Genomic DNA, 19,511 nt, shown 5'->3' with positions numbered 1-19,511 from the left:
GACAAAAGAGGCCTTTTGAAAAAACAGGGTCAGATGAATATTGGGCTATTCAAACCCCATCTCACTGCTTGCCTAAGGACCAAGTCCTGCTTCCTCCTTCTCCCTTTCTACATGTCTTAAGCCTTTCCTATCTCCTCTCCCTTCTCCTCCCACAGGAGGAAACCCTGAGCAGCCTGTTCAACTAGAAAATCAATGACTGATAGAGGCTTAGTTGCTGGACTGGGCTTTGTAAACAAAATCTGCCTTTGGAAGAGAACGAGGAAACCAGGGTCTCTTAGTTCAGCTCGTAGAGTTAAAATTATCAGCCTTAGGTGGATATGCTTGCTTTTTTACTTGGGAGTTCTGGCTTTCTTGTGTTTATGTCAGGGACTTCAACGAAGTGTCGAACTGATATAATCCTCCAGACATTATGAGGTCAGTAATAGATGCGGCAACTGAAGCAGCTTGGTAACTCGCCCAAGAGCGGTGGACCCAAGATTCAAACCTTGGCAGTTTTTCTCCATACACTCTTTGGAAAGCATACAGCATATAATTATTCTCATATGCAGTAGTTAGTATTTGCCTTTGAGTTACAGAAAGATCAGAAGCAGTCAAGAGACAGTAGAGAGAGCTCCAAGCAGAGCTGAGATCCTTCTCTGTGTACTTCAGTGTTGCGGTTGTTTTTCAGCATATTGTATCTTTCTCCTGAGTCAGGGAACCATCCTGCCTTTTCTTTTCCAGTGCTGAGGAATGTAAACAAGTTTGCTGGGCCTTGCGAGACTTCACCAGGTTGTTTCGATAGCTCACACTCCTGCACTGTGCCTGTCACCCAGGTGAGTGTCTCACCTTTTTCCCTGGCTGTCAGGAATGCTTGGGGATGACGTAGGTTTTAATGCCCATCATGGGACTTATACTATAGCTGGTCAGGGAAGGACTTAACAGTTTAACACTGCTGAACAGCTAGGAAATGCAGGGCCCTGATTTTCTTGGGCTAAGGCAGCCAGTATTGTCAGCTGCTTTTGCATGCCGTCTTCACCCCCACAGGAAAGTTATTATAGAAGAGCTAAAATAAATAAATAAATAAAAATCTTCCTGTAATCTTCTTACAGACATTTTAGGGTGGTAAATGTGTATATTAAACGAATTAAGTATTTTTTAACCTGGCTACCTTGGTGAAAACAGTGCTGACCTATTTCGACTGTGATTACCTGACACCATTTTCCTAAAATTGACCTTCTAGATCAATGAGCAAAGATACTTATTCTTACCACGTTTATAGTCTAGATGCTGAAATGCCAGGTTTTTATCACTTTTATCGTCTGAATGCTGAAATGACCAAGGCCAGAGGTATAGGAAAGGTGTAGGAAAGCCTCTTTGTCTAGCTCTTGATCATCAGTTTTTCTCCCATGTGCTTCCTAACACTCGTTCTGAGGTAAAGCAAGAAGCTTAACTGAGGACAGAAAGGACTGGGTAGTGGGATTTGGGTGCCAATTTCTTCACTGAGAGAAGAAAGGCAGCTCTCCTCTTAAGCCCCACCTTTGATGTCTTAGGCAGAATTTATTCTCCCAGGAGGCAATTCTCAACGAATGTGCAGCACCTCCCTGGCGGTTTCTGTTATTAAATGCACCAGTAGATTAAGGGACTCTTCAGCAGTGCCTAACCACACCAGAAATTATTTCTAAACTTTGGTTCTTTAATAAGTAGTGATATCATCTGGGATCTTCAAGTTTTGCAGTGTCAGGAATAGCTAACATTGATACACTCAGGCTTCTCAGTGGACAGCTATGAATGTTGATAGCTAACGTTTATGGTGCCTTTACTGTGGGTCAGATACTGTTTCCAGTGCTTTATAAGATAATCCTCTGGCGGTTCTGTGAGTTAGTGACCGTTTTTAGTCCCATTTTACAGGGGAATAGAGGTTCCAAATGTTAAACGATTTGCGTGATTGTCACAGTCAGTAATTTATAGAGCTACGATTCAGGTGTGGACATTGTGGTGCCAGAGTCCTCACTTTTAACCATGGTACTTCATACTTTTACATAGTACCTTTTCATACAGACTAAAACAGTGGTTTTTAAAATTTTGTGAGCAGGCAGAGTCTTCCTTCAGGCTAAACTCTTGCATGAAACCCCAGTATATAAACAGACTGAAATCGATATTTTGTGGTTGGTTTGGGGTGGGCAGCCTGGACCTGTTGGTTCGCTCTACCCCCAACATACATTCCCTAGTTTCCACAGCACACTCAGAATCAGAAAAGGGCTGCAGACTGTATCGTTAAAGCAGAAGCTGTCTTGAAATCACAAGTAAAACATCCAACTTCTTTTTTTTTTTTTTTTAAACTGAGTCCTTGTTGCAGAGGGTAGAATGAGGTACCTGAGCAAGTAGAGAAACGTCTGCCTTGACTTTGTAAGAAGCTTACTATGTCCTGGACCACAATTATTGACTGTTTCCTCTCTTTTGTCAGGAATGTCTTTTTTAATTAGAAGACAGGAAGAAAACAAAAACCAGACTGTGTCCCACAATCAGAAACCTCCATTGTGGCAGAGGGGCCTTCACCGCCACCAGGGCGTCCCGCCAGACAGGGAGAGACTCCAGCCTTCAGAGGCCATCCTGAGGAGTTCCTGTTTGGGGGTGTGAGGGAAAATCAGCGCGGTTTAAAAAAAAGATGGCTGTGGCCTGTCCGGTGTGGTGGGAGGGGAGCTGGTTTCCTGGTGAACTTGTTTCAAAAGGAAAAGTAATTTTAAAGAAATAAAAAAGGAAACAAAAAAAAGGAAAACTAAACTGAAACCAGAACTGAAACGTTCACTTGGCAGCAGTGACATGCACACATGCACACACGTACCTACACACACATGCTAACATGCATGTGCACATACAATAAAATAAAAGTACAAATTTTTATGAAGCAGAAACCATTTACTTAGGGAAAATGGGAATTCAGATGAAATCGCTGCAATTGGAAGAAAAGGGTCAGGATCCTCTCTTAAGGTTTTCTATTGTTTTTTTCCTCTCTTTCTCTCCCACCCTCCCTTCTTGCCCTTTCCCCCTCCTCTTTTAACGAAAACGAGTAGAAATTTATCGCACTCTCCCAGCGTTTCTTCCCACCTCTAGAGTTGCTCAGACGAGGAGCCTGTTTGTTTTATATCATGGTCACATCAGTGATACCAGGACCTGTGAGGGCCAAAATTCATGTATATCCCAACCCTGACTCTGTCCAATCTCTAAATCCACTTCCAATCCACAGTGGGTTGTCATCAGCCAAAATTAGGGTGAGTGGGATATAAATGTATATTCTGAGTTTTAGGTTTTTTTAAGATTTTTTTTTTTTTTTTTTTTTTTTTTTTTAATTTTTCACCCACAGACAGGAGAGAGGGAAAAAGGAGGGTGGGTGGGAAATATGAGGGAAAGTGTTTACAGGGCTAACTGTATTTTACTAAAAAATGTGGAAATTATTTGACTTTGTTGGGGGGTGAGGCGGGAGAGGGAAGCCCAAAGCTGATCTTAATGTTTTAAAGGAGTTGTAGCCCTGCACAGGTGTTAGATTTGAGGGCACTGTTCTGTCTGGTGTTACAGCCATCTCAAGAACAAATCAACAGCAACAAAACAAACAAAAAAAAAAAAAAAAAGAAAAGAAATAAATTTTTAAAATTTAATCAGTGTTTGTTTTTCCTTCCTTTTACTGCCTCAGAGCTCTGAAATGACACAGCTAGACGACACGAGTGAGCAGTCTTAGCCACTACCTGGTAGACGGCTGCCTATGGAGTTTAAACAGCAGGCCCCTGCTCTTGGTGCCACGGACCCTTCATATTTCAGGGGAGTGGCTCATTCTGCATCTTTTATTCTTCTAGTTCACCCTAAAGCTCATGCTACATTTGTGGTACGTATATTCTTTCTCCTGTGGCCACCCAAGTAGATGGATTAATTCCTAACCTACTGAGTACAATATTTGGTCTTTGAAAAAAAGAAACCTGTATTGCAGTATGCTTGACATAGAATAAGCTGCACATATTGAAGTTATACAGCTGATAAGCTTTGACATAGGATACACCCATGAAACCATTAACACAAGATAGTGAACATACCTTTACTCCCAAAAGTTTCCTCATGCCTCTTACCATCCACCCCATGCTCAAGTAGGCACTGATCTGCTTTCTGTCACTGTAGATTAGTTTGCATTTTCTTTAGTTTTATATCAATAGGATCATTCAGTATGTTAAAGTAATTGGGTTTTAAGCTAATAAGCTTGACTGCAGAGCTCTATCTAATATTGAAACCAACGAAACAAACCTTCCTGCATAACATCGGTTGTACTCAGAGTTTGACTTGGACAGGATCTTGGGCTGCATACATTTAAAAATCCACACCCTTACTTCAGCTAGCTTCCTCCTGGAAAGCAAAGCCAGCCAGTTCAGTGCTCCTGGCGCCCTACTGACTCATCAGCCTAGAAGGCAGACCCGCCCTGTGTCATGGCCCCAGAGATGGAGGGCAGGTGCTAGGGGAAATAGAGCCAGCTGATATCAGAAATCGGGTCTGGTAGAACAGCATGGAAGCGACTGGATCTTTTCAATATTTATTAACTGAAAAATACATAAAATTCCACTTCTATTCCATGTTCTTTCAAGGAGGTAGCTGCCAGCCTTAAGCATCTGGTATAATACCTATGTGCATATCTGTCTCAGATAGGAGGGTGTGAGGCTCAAACTAGGGAACCCCCAAATCAGATCAGGCCCATGCCCTGTTGAGAGAGCATGGCCCACAGCACTTGACTGTTTTTGCCTGAGGAACTGGGGGGCAACCACAAGGGTGGGCCACTCTGGGACAGATCCCTCTCAGCTAGGCCCCTAGGATTGGGGGAGTTCTCTGCTCACCGGGGCTGATGGCGGAGTTCCTCCAGAGTGAGCAGAGGCGAGGCACATCCAGGAAGACTGAGCCCTGAAAGCAAAAGTGGCTTCTAGCTTCCCTCAGATGCTGCGAGGAGAGCCTGGAACACAGAGCTCTCTTGCCTCTCCTTAGCACAAATCCACTTCCAGAAGACCCAGAAAGAGGACCTGCAAGCCAGTCAGGTGCCAACTGGGGCCATTGCACCTCCACATGAATCCACACAGACACCTGGGAAGCCCATGCCAGTCACTATCCGCAGTCTCATTGTTGCATGCCGACTGGGTGCATGGGCCAGGCCCCCTGGCCAGCACCAAGACCTGCCACAGGAGGGGCCTGGGCCACAGGCTGCAACCGCTGCTGGGACTGCCAGATGTGATGGAGCTCCTTGAACTGTTCCACCATGTGGTCTTTGAGGTCTGGGTTTGAGATCTGTAGCCGGATACTATCAGCTGACCAAGAAAGCTCCCCTGAGAACATCTCCAGCAACAGCCGAGCTGCTACAGGCACCACCTGGGAGGCAAAGAGGGACAGGAGAACCTTGGCGGGACTGTCAAATCTAGTTGTGCCTGAGGCATCCATCAGGAAGAAGGGCTACCAATTTCTCCTTCATACAAAGGCTAGTTACGTGTGGACAGCCCTGGGCCTTGATTATCTTTGGCCGCCAAGTTCACACTGCTCAGAGAGCCCTGAGCCTCCACCCTGGGGCAAGAGCTGAGCCCCAGGATTTCCCAATATTCAAGCCAAAGCAGAGTGGGGGCTTGAGAGAGGAGATGGTGGTATACCTGTACAGTGATGAGCTTCTTCTCTCGGGGTTTGAGGTCAGGCCACTCCTCCCCAAAGCAGAAGAAGATCTCAAATGGTGGCGGGGTGTTGGTCTGGCCCTTCTGGAACAGGATGAGCTCTGCAGCAAGATCAAGACCCTTAGAGGCTAGAACCATGCTCCCGGGCGACAGGAAGCCAGGAGGAACATAATGTGGGTCCCTCACCATTGAGAAAATGCTCCAGGCTGAAGAGCTTGGTTTTGACCTCCCGCTGGATGGGGTTGGGCTGTGAGCCGTGGGCTGAGGCACAGGGCCCGCTCCAGAACACCTTGCACTGGCACAGGCGGATGGCATACAGATCTTGGCCTTGCAGCTGGAGTATAAGCCCGCGGTCCAGGACATCCAGCAACTGGTTTGTGTAGAAGCGTTGCTTGTCGCTGGGGATGTCCTCAGGGCTGGGGAAGCGCACTTGCTCCAGGCTCACGGGGCCAAAGAGCTCTACCTGCTCTTGGGTGGCCTCCAGCTGGCTGTAGAAGAGCCGGCAGCCCTGTGGGTTGCTGATGGTGAGGGCACGGGGTGGCCGCCCCCGGTACTGGAACTTGATCTCCAGGTCAGTCACTGTGGGGCAGAGGGCAGGCCCACCCAGTCTGTGAGCCCTGTGCCGCCTCATTCTGCAGCCCACTGACTTGCTCTCTGCCCAGCAGCCAGGCCATCTCGTCAGCTCTCCCACTTAGATCTCCCCCCCAACCCAAGGAGGGACTGGCTTGAGCATCTTTGCTCTTCATCCTCCACCCTTCTTGCAAACCAACCCCCCCCCCCCCCAGCACTGTTTTTGGACACAGCAACCACCACCCCCCCCCCCCCCCCCGCTCTCCTGTGGGTCCTTACAAGGCAGCATGTGGGGGCTGATCAGCAGGTCGGGCAGGAGTTGTTCGCCTGTGGGGGGCAGGCTGGCAGCCAGGGACCCAGGCTGCAGGCTCGGCAGGACCGCAGGGAGAAGCTCCCCAAAGCCAGCAGGGTTGCCAGGGGTGGGGCCCAGGAGGCTGGGGTCTGGTGCAGGAGGGCCCAGCACCACAGGTGGCTGGAGAGTGGGTGGCCACTTGACATCCTCCTTGGGTAAGGAATAGGGTGCCATGGGGGGGCCAGGTTGCACTGCTTCTACAGAGGGTGGGGGCAAACAGAGCTTTAATGCCACTTCTGGTAACTGCCCCCTAGGCCCACCTACTCTTGGCCCTGGGCCTCCCTTCAGCCCCCTCCCAGGTGCCTGTGGTACCTGCAGCTTCTCCTTACTCTAGGCCCCCAACCACACCACCTCCCAGCCCCACCTGTGAGGCTCAGGCTTGGTAACATCCTCTGGAGCTGAAGAGAAGACAGGCAAAGGAGAAGGGAAGAGGCCAGAGAGAGAGAGAAGGGAGGCCAGGTTAATGAATTGATCTGATGCTAAAGAAATAACACATGAGCACCACAAAAGGCAATTCCCCAGTGTTCAGCTTAGCAAGGCCAGACCCTGCCTCCAGTCCCAGCTCTGCCCTCCCAGGCAGGTCAGTGAGCTCTCAGGGCCTCCGTTTCCTCATCTGCCTTCTACAGGTAGTAATACCTACTCAGCCCCAACTCCTGAGGGTGTGTCAGATGACATCTGGTCATGTTTTGTACCAACAAAACCCTAAGGAGATTCAGGGTGCTGACTGTGTTCCTATCAGAACTCCCAAGAAGAAGCTCCAGAGAAGAGCTACAGAAAGGGCAGTAGGGCCCCGGAGGAAAGGGGCCGCTTAATCCTAAAGCAGAGCAGGACAGCAGAAAGGCCGTAACAAGGCCCAGCATGTCAGTGCAGGCAGACACTGCCAAGAGTGGCCCGGAGCTCACCTCTTCCTCTTCCTCCTCCTCCTCCTCTCCTGCACCAAAAGCGTAATCCTCACTGGGCTGTGACTCTGCAGAGCAGGGAGAGAAAACAAAAACAGAAACGCAGTCAGTGGAGGAGGAGGAGGAGATGGGAGAAGGCCATCAGGGCTCCATGGGGCAGCTCCTGCTGTGGCTTCTTCCCTGCCGAGAGCTGCCCAAACAGGAAGGTGGAAGGCCACACAGCCACCAGGAATCACTAAGGACCTCTCCGACCCCATGGCACTAAGCTCCTTAGGCCACTAGACCTACACTCACTGGAGCCAAGAACAAGGGCAAGGTGAGCAAGATAGACACAAAGCCTGGTCTGTGCCAAGCCATCCCGGGCCTCACAAATGGTCCGTCGCAGGCCACTCCTGGAAGCCCGGGGTGTAATGACCTCGCAGGCCCAGGGCCCTGGGCCTTCCCGCACAGTTTCCTTAGGTGGCCCATGGGGTCAGGGGTGATACCTGCAGGAGCGTGGCCATTAGAGCAGACCTCGTAGATCTTGTAGGGCTGAGGTGGCATGTCCCGGGGTCCATCATAGATGAGGCGGAAGTCACGGCTCTTGTTAAGGGCACAGCGCAGGTTGGCCTTCCACTTGGCCGGGTCTGCCTCATCCACCCCTTCGGTGTACTTTCCTGTCTCCTTGGCCCAGGCCTGGGCAGGAAGAAAAGATAAGGCAACCACAGAGAACCTCGACCCTCACCAAAGCCCCAGCTCCTCCTGGCCTCTGGGAGTCACTGCTGAGCCAGTGAGACCTTCAGGGACACACAGCCTGACCTGAGTGTCCCTCTGCAAGGTAGGGATACGACTCTAGGCCTTCCCAGCCCTTAGGGCTCCAAGAAACTAAAGGAAACCCAAGTGCTTTGAAAGGCATCTTATCCACTGCTCCTGCAAGGGTAAATAAGGTAAAATCTCTAAGGAGAATGGTGGATGAGAACATAGGATCTGGAGTGGGACCGGGTTTGAATCTGGAAACTGCCACCCACCAGCTTTGTGCCAGGGGCATGTCACTTTGCCTCTTTTTGCTGTGATGTCCTCATCAGAGTGCCCACCTCACAGGGTGGTAGCAGAGACTCCAAGGCCCATAAAGCACTCAGAACTGTGCCTGCACTTTGGATGGGCTCCATACACTTTAGCCGTTGGTATTATTTTTGAGGGTCAGTTGGCTAATACCAGGATTACAAAGGTTTCTTCCCTTTAACGTAGCAATTCGACTTCCAGGAATTTATCCTAGGGGTACAGAAGCATCCGCACAAAATTCTGCACATAAACAAGGTTTATTCATTGCAGCACTCTTTGTAAAAGCGGAAGACCCCAAATAAATGTCCCTCAATGGGAACTAGTTAAATTATGGCCAATCCTTAGAACGGAATAGTGGGCAGCAAGAAAAAAAAGGAGGGGGGGGCTTTTGATATCCTAACGTCATAATTTTCAAGAAATACGAGGTACCAGAGGGTATGTATACACCTATGATTTTGTGAAAAGCAGGAGAAAAGATAGGTACATATCTGCACACATGCACAAAAATCTCTCAGGAAGGATAAACAAGACACTGACAATACTAACTGCCTCCAGGGAGGGAATGGGTGGCTGAAGACAGGGGTGGGAGGGAGACTTTGCTGCAAACCATTTTACACTTTTTAAATTTTGAATTGTGTTACCTCGTCAAAAATAAGAAACGGATTTGAAAAGAACCTTCAAAGGGTAAATATCAACCTGCAAAGACTAAGGAGACCCTATCCAAATGTTTAAAAATAAGGATTCTCTTCGACGCAGCAATGTTGAACTCTAGGAACTAATCCCAAAGAAAATCATTTAAGATGTACAAAGGGTAAGAGTTTAGAGGGTATCCGTGGCAACGGGTCTTCGACACTGAAACACTAAGCACTAAGCAATGTGAAGTGTCCAAAAACTGGGTTTGGATATCTAAACTGCTAAGCCCCGCACTGGTCACGGAAAGTGACGTGGCATTTAGGGCAGAGGAAAGCTGGTTCCAATGTTGGATGGTGAAAAGTGCAGGATATTCCAGGTTGATTCCATTTTTGAATTTTATAGACACACATGCAGAAAACTGAACATACAAGCAAAAAATATCCATAGTTGTTATGTGCACTCCAAACACGCACACTGCACACATACTCGTGTGATGAGAAAGTGACAAGAAAAGGGAGGAGGAGGAGGAGGAGTTACAGGAAGGTCTCCTGGGGGCCTTTCAGTCCCCACCTTGCTCTGGGCACAAGGTTAAAAAAAGGCACACTGCAGGGGTGCCTGGGTGGCTCAGTCAGTTAAGCGTCCGACTTAGGCTCAGGTCACGATTGCACAGTTCATGGGTTTGAGCCCGGTATCGGGCTCTCTGCTGTCAGCATAGAACCCGCTTCAGATACTCTGTCTCCCTCTCTCTCTCTCTCTTCCTCCCTTGCTCTCTCTCTCACACACACACACTCTCTCTCTCATAAACAAATAAACATAAAAAAAAAATTTTTTTTAAAGCACACTTTAGGGGCTCCTCTTGGCTCCATTAGAAAAAAAAAAAGGCACACGGTGGTTATGCCTGCATCCCCTTAGTCCAAGCCTGGGGTCGCCTGCAGCAAGGCAGCTGGGACAGCGGTCAGTTTAAGATGTATGGGGAGGTCCTCTTCTAGGGAGGGGGTGCATCAGAAGTCCAGGAGTACCCCCATCCTGGGCTTACCTTGAAGATGGTATTATCTCCGTCCTGGCTGGGGCCGTGCCGTGTGGCATGGCGCCAGGGGATGTAGAAGAATTTCCTCTCCCCATTGACCCACTGAAGCCCTGGGTACTGGCAGCTGTTCACCTGGGCCACCAGCCAGGGCTTGAGTCGCACACGGCGGGGTGGAGGGGGAGGCCTGGGGGCCGGCTGGTTCATGGCAAAGGGATCTGCAGGAGAAAGCCAGAGGGGGACATCAGAAGCTCTGCAGCTGGCCGCTCCCTGCAGCAGGAAGATGTGCAGGGGGCCAAGCCAGGGATTTGCTGGCTTCCTCTTCCTCTCTGGTCTGCCCAGATGCTCACGGCCAATTCTCTTTTCCAGCTGTCAGCTTTCTGGTCACAGGGTCACTGCATCTGCTTTGTGTTTGGGAGGTGGGAGAGGGGGTGGGGTTCAGATAGAGGGGATGCATGCGTGCCCCGGCCAGGCATGCTTGACCAGGTGGGGCATCAATTCCCCAGCTGCCGTGAGGCCGCAGCGGCCCAAAAGGCACAGGGCGGCCCATTGCTGCCTCACTCCACGGCTAGGCAGCCCACAGCCGGTGAGTGACTGATACACGGGGACAAAAAGCCAGTCCCCTTGCTTCAGATGGGGCAAACCGGTGCAACAGGCGCTCCAGAGCTCTGTGTGGGGTCAAACCGAAGGCCATCTGCAGCCGATGCCACTTCCTTGCTTAGCTTTCTTCCTGCCCCACCCTGCTCCCCTCCTCTCCCCACCCCTTCTGCCCTCCCTGTCCTTATCCGGAGAACTCCCTCACTATGCCCCCTTCTAGGAAACTTGGCCAAAGACCAAGTCCCAGCATGTGAATGGAGGAAGGGTTTTCACACCCACTCTTCAGAGCTTCCTTTCTTCCTCAGTTTCCCTCCAAGGATGAAGCTTCCCCACACCTGGACATCTTGAGAGAAATCCCATCAGCCCACTCAGTCTACCTCCTGCCTCACCAGGGCAGCAGCCTTAAGTGGGACTTGAGAAATACCAGCCAACTGATATACCTCAGATGTTGGAAGCTTCTGTCCTCCAGCTACTTCTCCCCGACCAGCCCTGCTCTCTCCTCTGAGGGGGGTTAAGACCAGACATAAGAGGAAGGCCGCTGGGGCTGTGACACAGGCGAGGGTCCAAGGGGGGGCAGGCCTGTCAGGGAAGGAATGGCTGAAGGAACTAGGGCGTCTGGATTAGTGGGTAGGGACAAGAGCTATCCTTTGTGGCACCACCATGTGACAAAAGGACTAGGGTTTGAGTCAATACCTGGACAGCCTCCACTGAGGCAGACTAGACCCAGGTTGAAAAAAATGTTAACAGCTAAAGCTATGCAATCAATAGGCTCGGCCTGGGAGCCACTGGTTTCTGGGGGGTACCTACGCCCAGGTGGGCTTCCAGGTGGCCTGCCCTAGGTGGCAGATTGACCAAGATGATCTCTCAGGCCTGGACCCTATCATTCCAGGCCTGCTGGGAGCCCTGGCCTCGGTTTCCCTGCCCAGTACCTTTTTGGCTGTGGTTGCTAAGCGCCACCTCCACGCTGCTAAGACGTCTCCATCTGCGGGCCTCTCCTCAGGGCAGTGCCCAGCTCTGGGCTAGGACAGGGAGTTTAGGAGAGCCCCCAGCCCTGCCCCCAGGCCTTAAAAGATTGAGGGTTCAGTTCCCCTTTCTACACCAGCCTCCACCCAGCCCCAGGGGAAATGAAAGTGGCCAGAACAGACAACTCGGAAATCTGACTCACTGTGAACTGGGGGAAAGCTACATGGAAAAATTCACGTTTGGGTCCCCAAGACCAAATTCTCAATCCCTCACCCCGTAGCCCATTCCCCAGTCCCCCGCTGACGGTCACTGTACATTTGGTGTGGTTCACAGCTTTGGGGATGGCCTCACCCATCCCCACCCACATTTGTATTTGTAGCTCCCACCCGCATCCTCAGACGAGAGGCCGTGGTCCTAGAATGACCGGTGATAGCCACCAAGAGCTGCCATTCTGGCTATGTGAAGTGGACAGAGGAAAGCTCTGGTGACCCAGAGGGGAAGGCAAGCTTCCCTGACGACCAGCCCCCGACACGGTCAGGCCCGCAGCTGCGCCAGGGGTGATGGAGCTGGGACACCAGACAGGCCTACTCCTCTCTCTGCCCAGGGCAAGGAGGAAGTTAGGGTGACTCCCTCCCCGGCCGCCTAGCCTGGCCCAGCAGTGCTGTTCAGTAGAAAGATGTTGAAATTATTCACGGCAGTAATGCACAATCGCTTCGGGTATTCTAAGGAGGGGAGTATGGAGAAAAGGCTCCCATAACAAGCAGCCAGGGCCAAGGGAGGGTATCCGGCAGGCAGGCCAAAGAAAGATCTTCTGCCTCGGGTGCACCAGGCCCAGGCTCAGTGTGTTTCCCAACGAGGCTTCCTCCTGCCTAGAGGTGGGCTTAGATCTGATTCAGACTATCCTAATGCCAAGAGTTCTGAATTTCAATGCGTTTGGGCCCCGTCCCACTTTCCCTCCAGGTAGAAATAGTGGCCCAGACTTCCCGGGCACCTCAGGAGCTATAGCACAGCTCTCAGAAAGTCCATCCACACTGTGCTCTGCCGGTGGGAGGACTTGATTTTTCAGTAGAGGCGGGGCTTGACTAGGGGGTCTGCCCTGACTCATTGACAGCTGAACACGTGTGCCTTCTGGAGACTTGGGGTGACATTTCTGCGGCCCCCACACCTAGGATTTGAGCCCCGGAGAGTGGGGAAAGCCAGAAGAACCTGCATCAGTTTCCATGGAAATAAGGAAAAGGTGTGGGCTGCTGAGGACCTGAGAAAGCCCTTATGGGTGAATTCTGTAACAGTGAAGCATCGAGAAGGGCAGCCCAGGAACCTCTGCTGGGGTAGGAAAGCCCCACAATTCACACCAAGGCCCTGGAATCCCCGGAGCCAACCACCTGAGGAGCCCGGAACCCTGCGGAGACCAGGGACCCCCTAGGGGAGGAGCTCTGCAGCCCGGTAGTGGGAGGAGCAGCAAGCCCCTTGCTACCTGTCTGATTCACACAGCCTCCCGGTAAATCCCACACGAAGTTCAGGGCTAAGGCAAAGGGTTCCCTGCGCCTGGCGTGACCCTAAATCCCACCGCCTCCAGGTGAGTTGACCACATCCCGAGACAAGCTGAGGCCCAGATGCCTCTCTAGGCTTCCTTCAGGGGAAGGCCAGGGCGCAGGGGGAAACCCCAAAGTAAGGCCTTTAGGCAAAAAAGGGTGGTTTCCCAGTGCCTCCCTGCACTTGACGGAGCCTTAGCGCCCCCACCGGCTAGTTCCAGGGAGGGCGGGACGATGCTTGTGGCCTTGCTGCCCCTCTATTCTCCTCCATCGGCCCCGCCTGCGTCCTGGCAGGTCCTGGTCACTTATCCCCGTTTGGGGCGCGCGGGGAGCCCCGGCCAATCCCGCGGATCCACCCCCGGGGCGCGGGCTCAGCTTCTGCCTCTTGGAACGCTCCGCGGGCTGATGGCGCCCCCTGTCTCTTCCCCCACCCTGCCGTGCCCGCCGCCCATCCCCTGCCCCTGCTCAGAGACTGCCCAGAGAGTACCGCGCGCGGTGGCGGGCACCTTCTACCCGCGTCGGCCACAGTCATCTCACTTTCCCTCTACTTTTAGACTCGTTTTGTTTTTAAGTTCGAGGGAAGTATGTAAGGAAACTAGTCCAAGAAGTGCGCCCCGTGATTCTTCTCTGCTACGAGGGTCAGTGCCTCTTGTTCTCGGCCACTAGTCAAAAGACGGCGCCTCCACCCGACACCATCTTCCCACACACTCTGCCCGAATTCCTGTCATTGGCAGGTGCCCGGGGAAGAGATGCGAAGCGTGCAAAAGGGGGGAATAGGGGCTCACCCCTCTACGACCCAAGCTGGACCGCTGTCGGGCGCCCGGGCGCTCCCCATCCTTGCGGCGGCGAGACGGAGGGAGAGCAGAGTTGACTTGGGGCTCCTGACAGCGGTGACCCCTCCGCCGGTCCCCGGGCTCCCCGGGTGCCTGAGGGACGAAGGCTGCGGGTGTGAGGCACCCCAGACTGATCCGGACGTAGGAAGCACCTTGGAGGCCGCCAGACCGGAGGGGCACGCCCTGCCGTGGGCGCCCCCTCTGCCCCCCGCCACCGCGGGAGCTAGAGCGCCCGGAGGAGCCGGACGCGGACCCCTCCCGCGCGCCCGCCGTACCTCCGTTCCCCGCCCGCCGCCGGCCGGTGCCCGCAGGGCGCGGAGAGGAGCGCGGGCGGCCGAGACCTACCTGTCTCCGATGCACCCGCGTGGCTGCGCCCGGGAGCACGGGCCGGGCGGCGGGGCCGAGCTGCGCTCTCCCGGAGCTGCGCCTCCCGCTCGCCTGGCACTTCCGCATCACCCGCCCCCGCCCCTGGATCGCGGCCGCCGAGCCTCTGCGCGCCGGCGGCGCCCCGCCCTGCCCCTCCGGACCACCCTGGGCGCCCCCGGCTCTGACCCGGCGACTGAGGGCTGCAGAGCGGGCCAGGCCGGGCCCCCCAGGGCTGCCCAAGGCCTCTGGGGGAAACGGCAGGCCGAGCGGTGGCCTGGACCGACTACTGGGCTCCTTCGGCAATCTGGAACCGCAAAATAGTCATTTGACAGCCCCAGACCCCCTCCCCACGAAGCCAAAGTGCTCGGCGGGGCCCGGGAACTTCCCCAGCCTGCGCCCTCCGGGAGTTCAAGTTCGGGTCAGACACAGGCCGTCAACAAAGTACGAACGAGGGCGCGGTAGGGCCGACCGATAGGTAGCTTCTCGGTCCTCTCCCTGCCCGCCCGCGCTCCTTGGAGGGTCGCTCCAGGGCCAAGCTGCTGGCACCTGGATCCGGACACCCCCCTCCTCGACGTGCTGGCAGACAAGGATCCTCAAGCCATTCTGTCCCTTTTTCTGAGTCTCAACCTGCCTGCCCCAGCTCTCCCTCCCTGGTTGCCTTTGGGACCTCTCAGGATCAGTGCGTGGTCTCTTGTCCCACACTTAACTGCTACCTTGACCATCCATCTGTCTTCTGAACGTTCTTTGATTTCACAAGTGGGTCTCACTCACTGGCCCCAAACTTCATCCGTCCTGTTCCTTCTCCTGGAGCGATCTTTGCTTGATAATGACTGTTCTCCGAATTTTGTTTCAGCATGGCCTCCTCTGGAAAGCCTACCTTGACTTCCTCTCCTTCCTCGGGTTTCTGAGCTCTAGAGTTCATCCTCACTGGTTTCCCATATGAAATTCTTATTTTAAAGTCTGATTCCCACTGGAATCAGCTTACTCGGGGATTACTCTTGTTTTTTCATTGTTTTCTATAGTAATTAAAAAAAAATTTATAAATGAAGATTTCCGAGTTAACTGACCAAATTTTAGATAGCAACTAAAATATATAAGTTCTAGATAGTATTGTTTGCCCTTTATAGTTTAGAGGCTCCTGTGTTTTTCACAAATCCAGTATTAGTTGATGCATCAGAACTTTGGCCTTCCCCTCCCCTCCCCTTTTCCCTCTAGGAATACCTGGGTTTGTCTTTACTACTAATCTGTGTCATTACTTACTATGTGTTGTCTTTTTTCTTCTTTTCTGCATCTCTCTCCCTCTCCCCCAACCCCCAGCCCTAATGTAAAATGGAAATCTAATTATGTACAAGGGTTTTATTAATAGTATCTGCTGCATATTTCACTATTTCATAGTTTTTAAAATTTAAAGTGTGGATGGGGAAAATGTGGGTAGGTAGATTGTTTTATATTTTTTTCTGTAAAAATGAAACTGCCATTTAATTGAAAGTGGCCATCACAAAATGGGAACCTTTTTTTTTTCTTTTTTTTTTTTTTTTACCAGAGACCAGTTATGCTCGATAAACAATATTCTATTTGGTCCAGAAAAAATTATCTGGAACAATAGCCATCAAGAGAATTCTTTTATTGTCAGATGCCCCACACAGAGTCTGAGGGACCATGAGACTCTAGGATTCTGCACATTGCCCCCTATACACTGTCCCTCTTGCTCAGGTGAGGACCCGACTTTTAGAGACTCTGACTTTGTTAGGAACCATGCGGGGGCTATGTGTACCTGAAGTTCACCACGCTTGAGCTGGCATCTATCTCTGTTGCTAAGTGACCTTGGGCAGGTCCTGTGAATCTCATTCCCTGTCTGTAAAGGGGAGATGATATTACCAAGCTCATAGCATTGGCGCGAGGTTCCAGCAATAGGGGAGCTCCACTAGGGTCCTGCCTTGTCCAGACCGAGGGAACCTGAACGAAGAACCACTCTGGGACAGAGACATGGCATGGCGAGGAAGGGGCAGGGGCAGAGAGCATCATTCAGGCTCTTCCAAAACAGAAGGGTCCCCTTGCCTCCCAACGCTGTCTGTGGTGAAGAAAAAGCAAAGGGGAAGTGAGGGTGCACCTGACCACCTGCCATGCAATCACTCCCCATCCCCCACCCCACCTCCGCACCCCCCCACCGGGGCCCGGCCACGCGGGAGCAGAGAGAATTGGCCTCCACAGCCCCAGGAGCCTTACTCCCAGCAGTAAGCCAGCCCTTGCCCCCACTTCCCCTGACTGGGGTGGCATACTGAGGGTGTGGTGAGAGGCTTGATTCCGGTAGAAGCCAGGGTGCATGAGTATGTGGGTGGGGGGAGCTGTGTCACCAAAGGGAACTGAAAGAAGCCTAGTGTGAGCGGTAGGGAGAGAAGATAGAGGTGTAAGGGGTAAGTGGGACAAGACCTCCCACCCAACTCTGGACCCGCCCCCGTCAATGCAGTTCTGTGCAAATTACAGCTGCCCTCCCCTCCCCTCCAGGAGACCCACCCCCTCAGGCCCAGCCCTTGGGATTCCCCAGGCTGGCCTTCTCCTCGGATATCCCCTGTTTTTGGAAACTTGTTGGCTAAACACCGGGCTCTGGAGTCTAACAGGCGCGAGTCACTCCCCAGTCTACCACTGAGGCATTGTGTGACCTCGAGCAAACCACCAACTCTCCTGGAACCCCCATTTCCCACCTGTAAAGCGAGAATAACAGCACTGTAGCAGGTTGGCTGTGGGGCCTAAATTCAACAAATGCTCAGTGAGCACCTTCTTCAGGCCAGGATAAAACAGAGAACAAAAGTCGATTCTGTCTAATACCCTGCCCTATCTATGGTGAGAGATAGTAAATGCTTAAGTAACAAAATCGGGGGTCCTCGTGGGTCACTGTGCAGGATAACAGAGGCACGACATGACCGGACTTAGGTTTTAACTTGGCCACTCTTGACTTTGTAAACACACAAGTGGTAGCTTTATTATTAGTGACGCCCAGGAGGCCATATCGGGGCTTCTTCTCCATTTCTTTTTTTTAAAATTTTTTTTTTTAACGTTTATTTATTTTTGAGACAGAGACAGAGCATGAACGGGGGAGGGTCAGAGAGAGAGGGAGACACAGAATCTGAAACAGGCTCCAGGCTCTGAGCGGTCAGCACAGAGCCCGACGCGGGGCTCGAACTCACGGACTGTGAGATCGTGACCTGAGCCGAAGTCGGCCGCTCAACCGACTGAGCCACCCAGGCGCCCCTTCTTCTCCATTTCTTACCAACTGCCACCTCCTCAGAGCTTTCTGGGGCATGACCTGGAAGTCCCCCACTTGGCCAGCACAGTCACATGCACGTCTCTAGACCTCATGTCCCCTCGTCTCCCAATTTGCAGCTCTCTTTACCTCTTCACATGGCCTGAGGCCTAAGACGCCTGCGCTGTCTCCTGCATCCATCATCCCAGGCCCCAGCTCTCTGCTCCCTTGGCCCTTTTAAGAACAAATGTTACTTCCCTTTTCCTTCGTGGTCAGCACCTTTCCTCACCCTGACCCCCTGTAGCCTGGCTTCCACGCCTTTCCCATGGATTCTGCTCTGGACCTTGGTTCCACAGCTCAAGCAGGCCCTGGTACTCCCGGGAACGCCTCAGAAACTCCAGTCTCAGCATCTCTCTCACTTAGACTCTCAGATCCTGCCTGGGATTTCATTAGTGCCAGGAGGTCTCATCAGCTCTTTAAAGAAAGATGGTGGAGACTCTCCTAGCTCAGCTCAGAGCCTTCCTGTCGTCCCCCCTCCTTGGTACTGCCCTGCGTCTCAGTGCATTTGTCACTGGTTCTTCTGCTGACCCCTCCCCCACTCGTATCCTTCTAGACGCCAGAATGCCCCACCCAGACATCCTGATACCCCCACCCCCGCCCCCACTGCAGCACAGGTGCTGATTCTAGCACTCTTAAAATCTGCTGAGCTCAGCATTTCACTCAAACCACTTCCGTCCCCACTGCTGGGCTCTGTCACAGAAGAGATCAGGGCTCCCGTCCTTCCTGCCTGTTGGTAGAGCATGAGGCACCTGGACAAGAAGGAAAAGAAAGAGGAAGAAACCTTCTAGGCTTCTGCAGTGCAAATAGTTGCTTTATGGGGACAGACGCCACTTGGCCTCATAGGATCCAGCTGTGGACCTTGGTGTTCTCTCTTGTCCCCCAAAAGACCTGACTGAAGCCTAGACTCTTTATATGTCCCCACCAGGGAGAGGGGTCCCATCCAGGTCCATGAGGCCCACCCATCATTGGTTGGCAGGTAGGGGACTCTGTGGTCACAGGCTGCAGTGGGTTTATCAGCCAGACCCATCTCGAGTCCCTGCAGCTTAGAACCAGTCAGTGCATGGGACTGCCTGCCCCCTGCCTGGGGCAGGACTGGTGTCCATCTGAGGTGAGAAGTGAGGGAGGGAGTCAATTCTGTCTAGGATGTCAGGGTCAACCCAAAGGCATAGGGGTGCTCCCAACTCACATCTAGCCCTCAGGGTGGTAGGCAGATGACAGAGGACTAGGGTTGGCTCTGGGACTCCGGAAGAGGTGCTCTCTGGCCTGGAGCAGCTGAAGCAGGTCATGGGATGGGGCTGTCAACACTTCGTCGCGGAAGGGAGATGTCCGCTGCCCCTCTTTGGCCTTCTACAAGGCAGGCTGGGTGGGGGGGTGTGGGTTGAGCACCTCCCACTAGAGGTGGGGGGAGGAGTTGGAGCTCTTGGGGGCTGGTGGGAGCCAAACAGAACTGTGGGAACAGGTGCTTGATTCCTGCCAAGCAGACACTTCTGGACTATTTCCTGGGGGTCAGGCCTCTGGGGGGGGTGCTGGGTTGGGGTGTCCCCAGATTACTGCTCTGGTAGCTTCGGATGCCAGCAGTGAAAAGTCAAGAAAGCACAAAGTTCTAGGGGCTAAAGGACCCTGAGAGGCTCCTAGGACAGGCCTACCCTGCTCTCTTGGGTCCCAGAGAAGAGGGGGCTGTCAGGCCTCTCTGAAGGGGAGTCCGGCGGTGGTTCTTACCAGGCCAGTGTTCTGGAACCT

At 52.7% G+C, this 19,511-nt stretch overlaps 2 protein-coding genes across 8 annotated transcripts in view; one reads left to right on the top strand and one right to left on the bottom strand.

Moving 5' to 3' along the window:
- Positions 1 to 3,784, top strand: part of TNPO3 (transportin 3) — a 77,574-nt gene extending 73,790 nt beyond the window's left edge. For all 4 annotated transcript variants that reach the window (XM_042924176.1, XM_042924179.1, XM_042924193.1 and 1 more), the window contains 2 exons: positions 721 to 812; positions 2,444 to 3,784. In XM_042924176.1, coding sequence (XP_042780110.1) covers positions 721 to 781 — 61 coding nt within the window. In that variant the 3' untranslated portion in view covers positions 782 to 812; positions 2,444 to 3,784. The remainder of the gene's footprint in view (positions 1 to 720; positions 813 to 2,443) is intronic.
- A 22-nt stretch (positions 3,785 to 3,806) lies between these two features.
- IRF5 (interferon regulatory factor 5) lies at positions 3,807 to 15,208 on the bottom strand. 4 transcript variants are annotated; one of them, XM_042924204.1, is made up of 9 exons: positions 15,184 to 15,208; positions 10,192 to 10,397; positions 7,967 to 8,156; positions 7,485 to 7,549; positions 6,947 to 6,980; positions 6,510 to 6,779; positions 5,847 to 6,239; positions 5,643 to 5,761; positions 3,807 to 5,370 (listed from the first exon to the last, which is right to left on the bottom strand). In XM_042924204.1, the coding sequence occupies exons 1-9, from the start codon at positions 15,194 to 15,196 to the stop codon at positions 5,122 to 5,124; spliced, it is 1,539 nt and encodes a 512-aa protein (XP_042780138.1). In that variant the 5' UTR covers positions 15,197 to 15,208; the 3' UTR covers positions 3,807 to 5,121. The 4 variants fall into 4 exon arrangements, with proteins under 4 accessions (XP_042780138.1, XP_042780146.1, XP_042780153.1 ...); XM_042924212.1 differs by lacking the exon at positions 15,184 to 15,208 and adding an exon at positions 14,450 to 14,552; XM_042924219.1 differs by lacking the exon at positions 15,184 to 15,208 and adding an exon at positions 11,706 to 13,682.
- Positions 15,209 to 19,511: the final 4,303 nt, after the last annotated feature.

The sequence above is a fragment of the Panthera leo genome, chromosome A2, assembly GCF_018350215.1.
Source record: "Panthera leo isolate Ple1 chromosome A2, P.leo_Ple1_pat1.1, whole genome shotgun sequence".
NCBI lineage: Eukaryota > Metazoa > Chordata > Mammalia > Carnivora > Felidae > Panthera > Panthera leo.
The sequence above is the reverse complement of the archived record's forward strand: the minus strand, read 5'-3'. Positions and strand labels throughout refer to the sequence as shown.

Coding starts and splice junctions, on each gene's coding strand:
- IRF5 (XM_042924204.1), bottom strand. Junction 6,780..6,946: donor ACCAAGCCTGAGCCTCACAG/GTGGGGCTGGGA, acceptor CACCCTCTGTAG/AAGCAGTGCAACCTGGCCCC. Junction 5,371..5,642: donor AGAAGCTCATCACTGTACAG/GTATACCACCAT, acceptor TTTGCCTCCCAG/GTGGTGCCTGTAGCAGCTCG.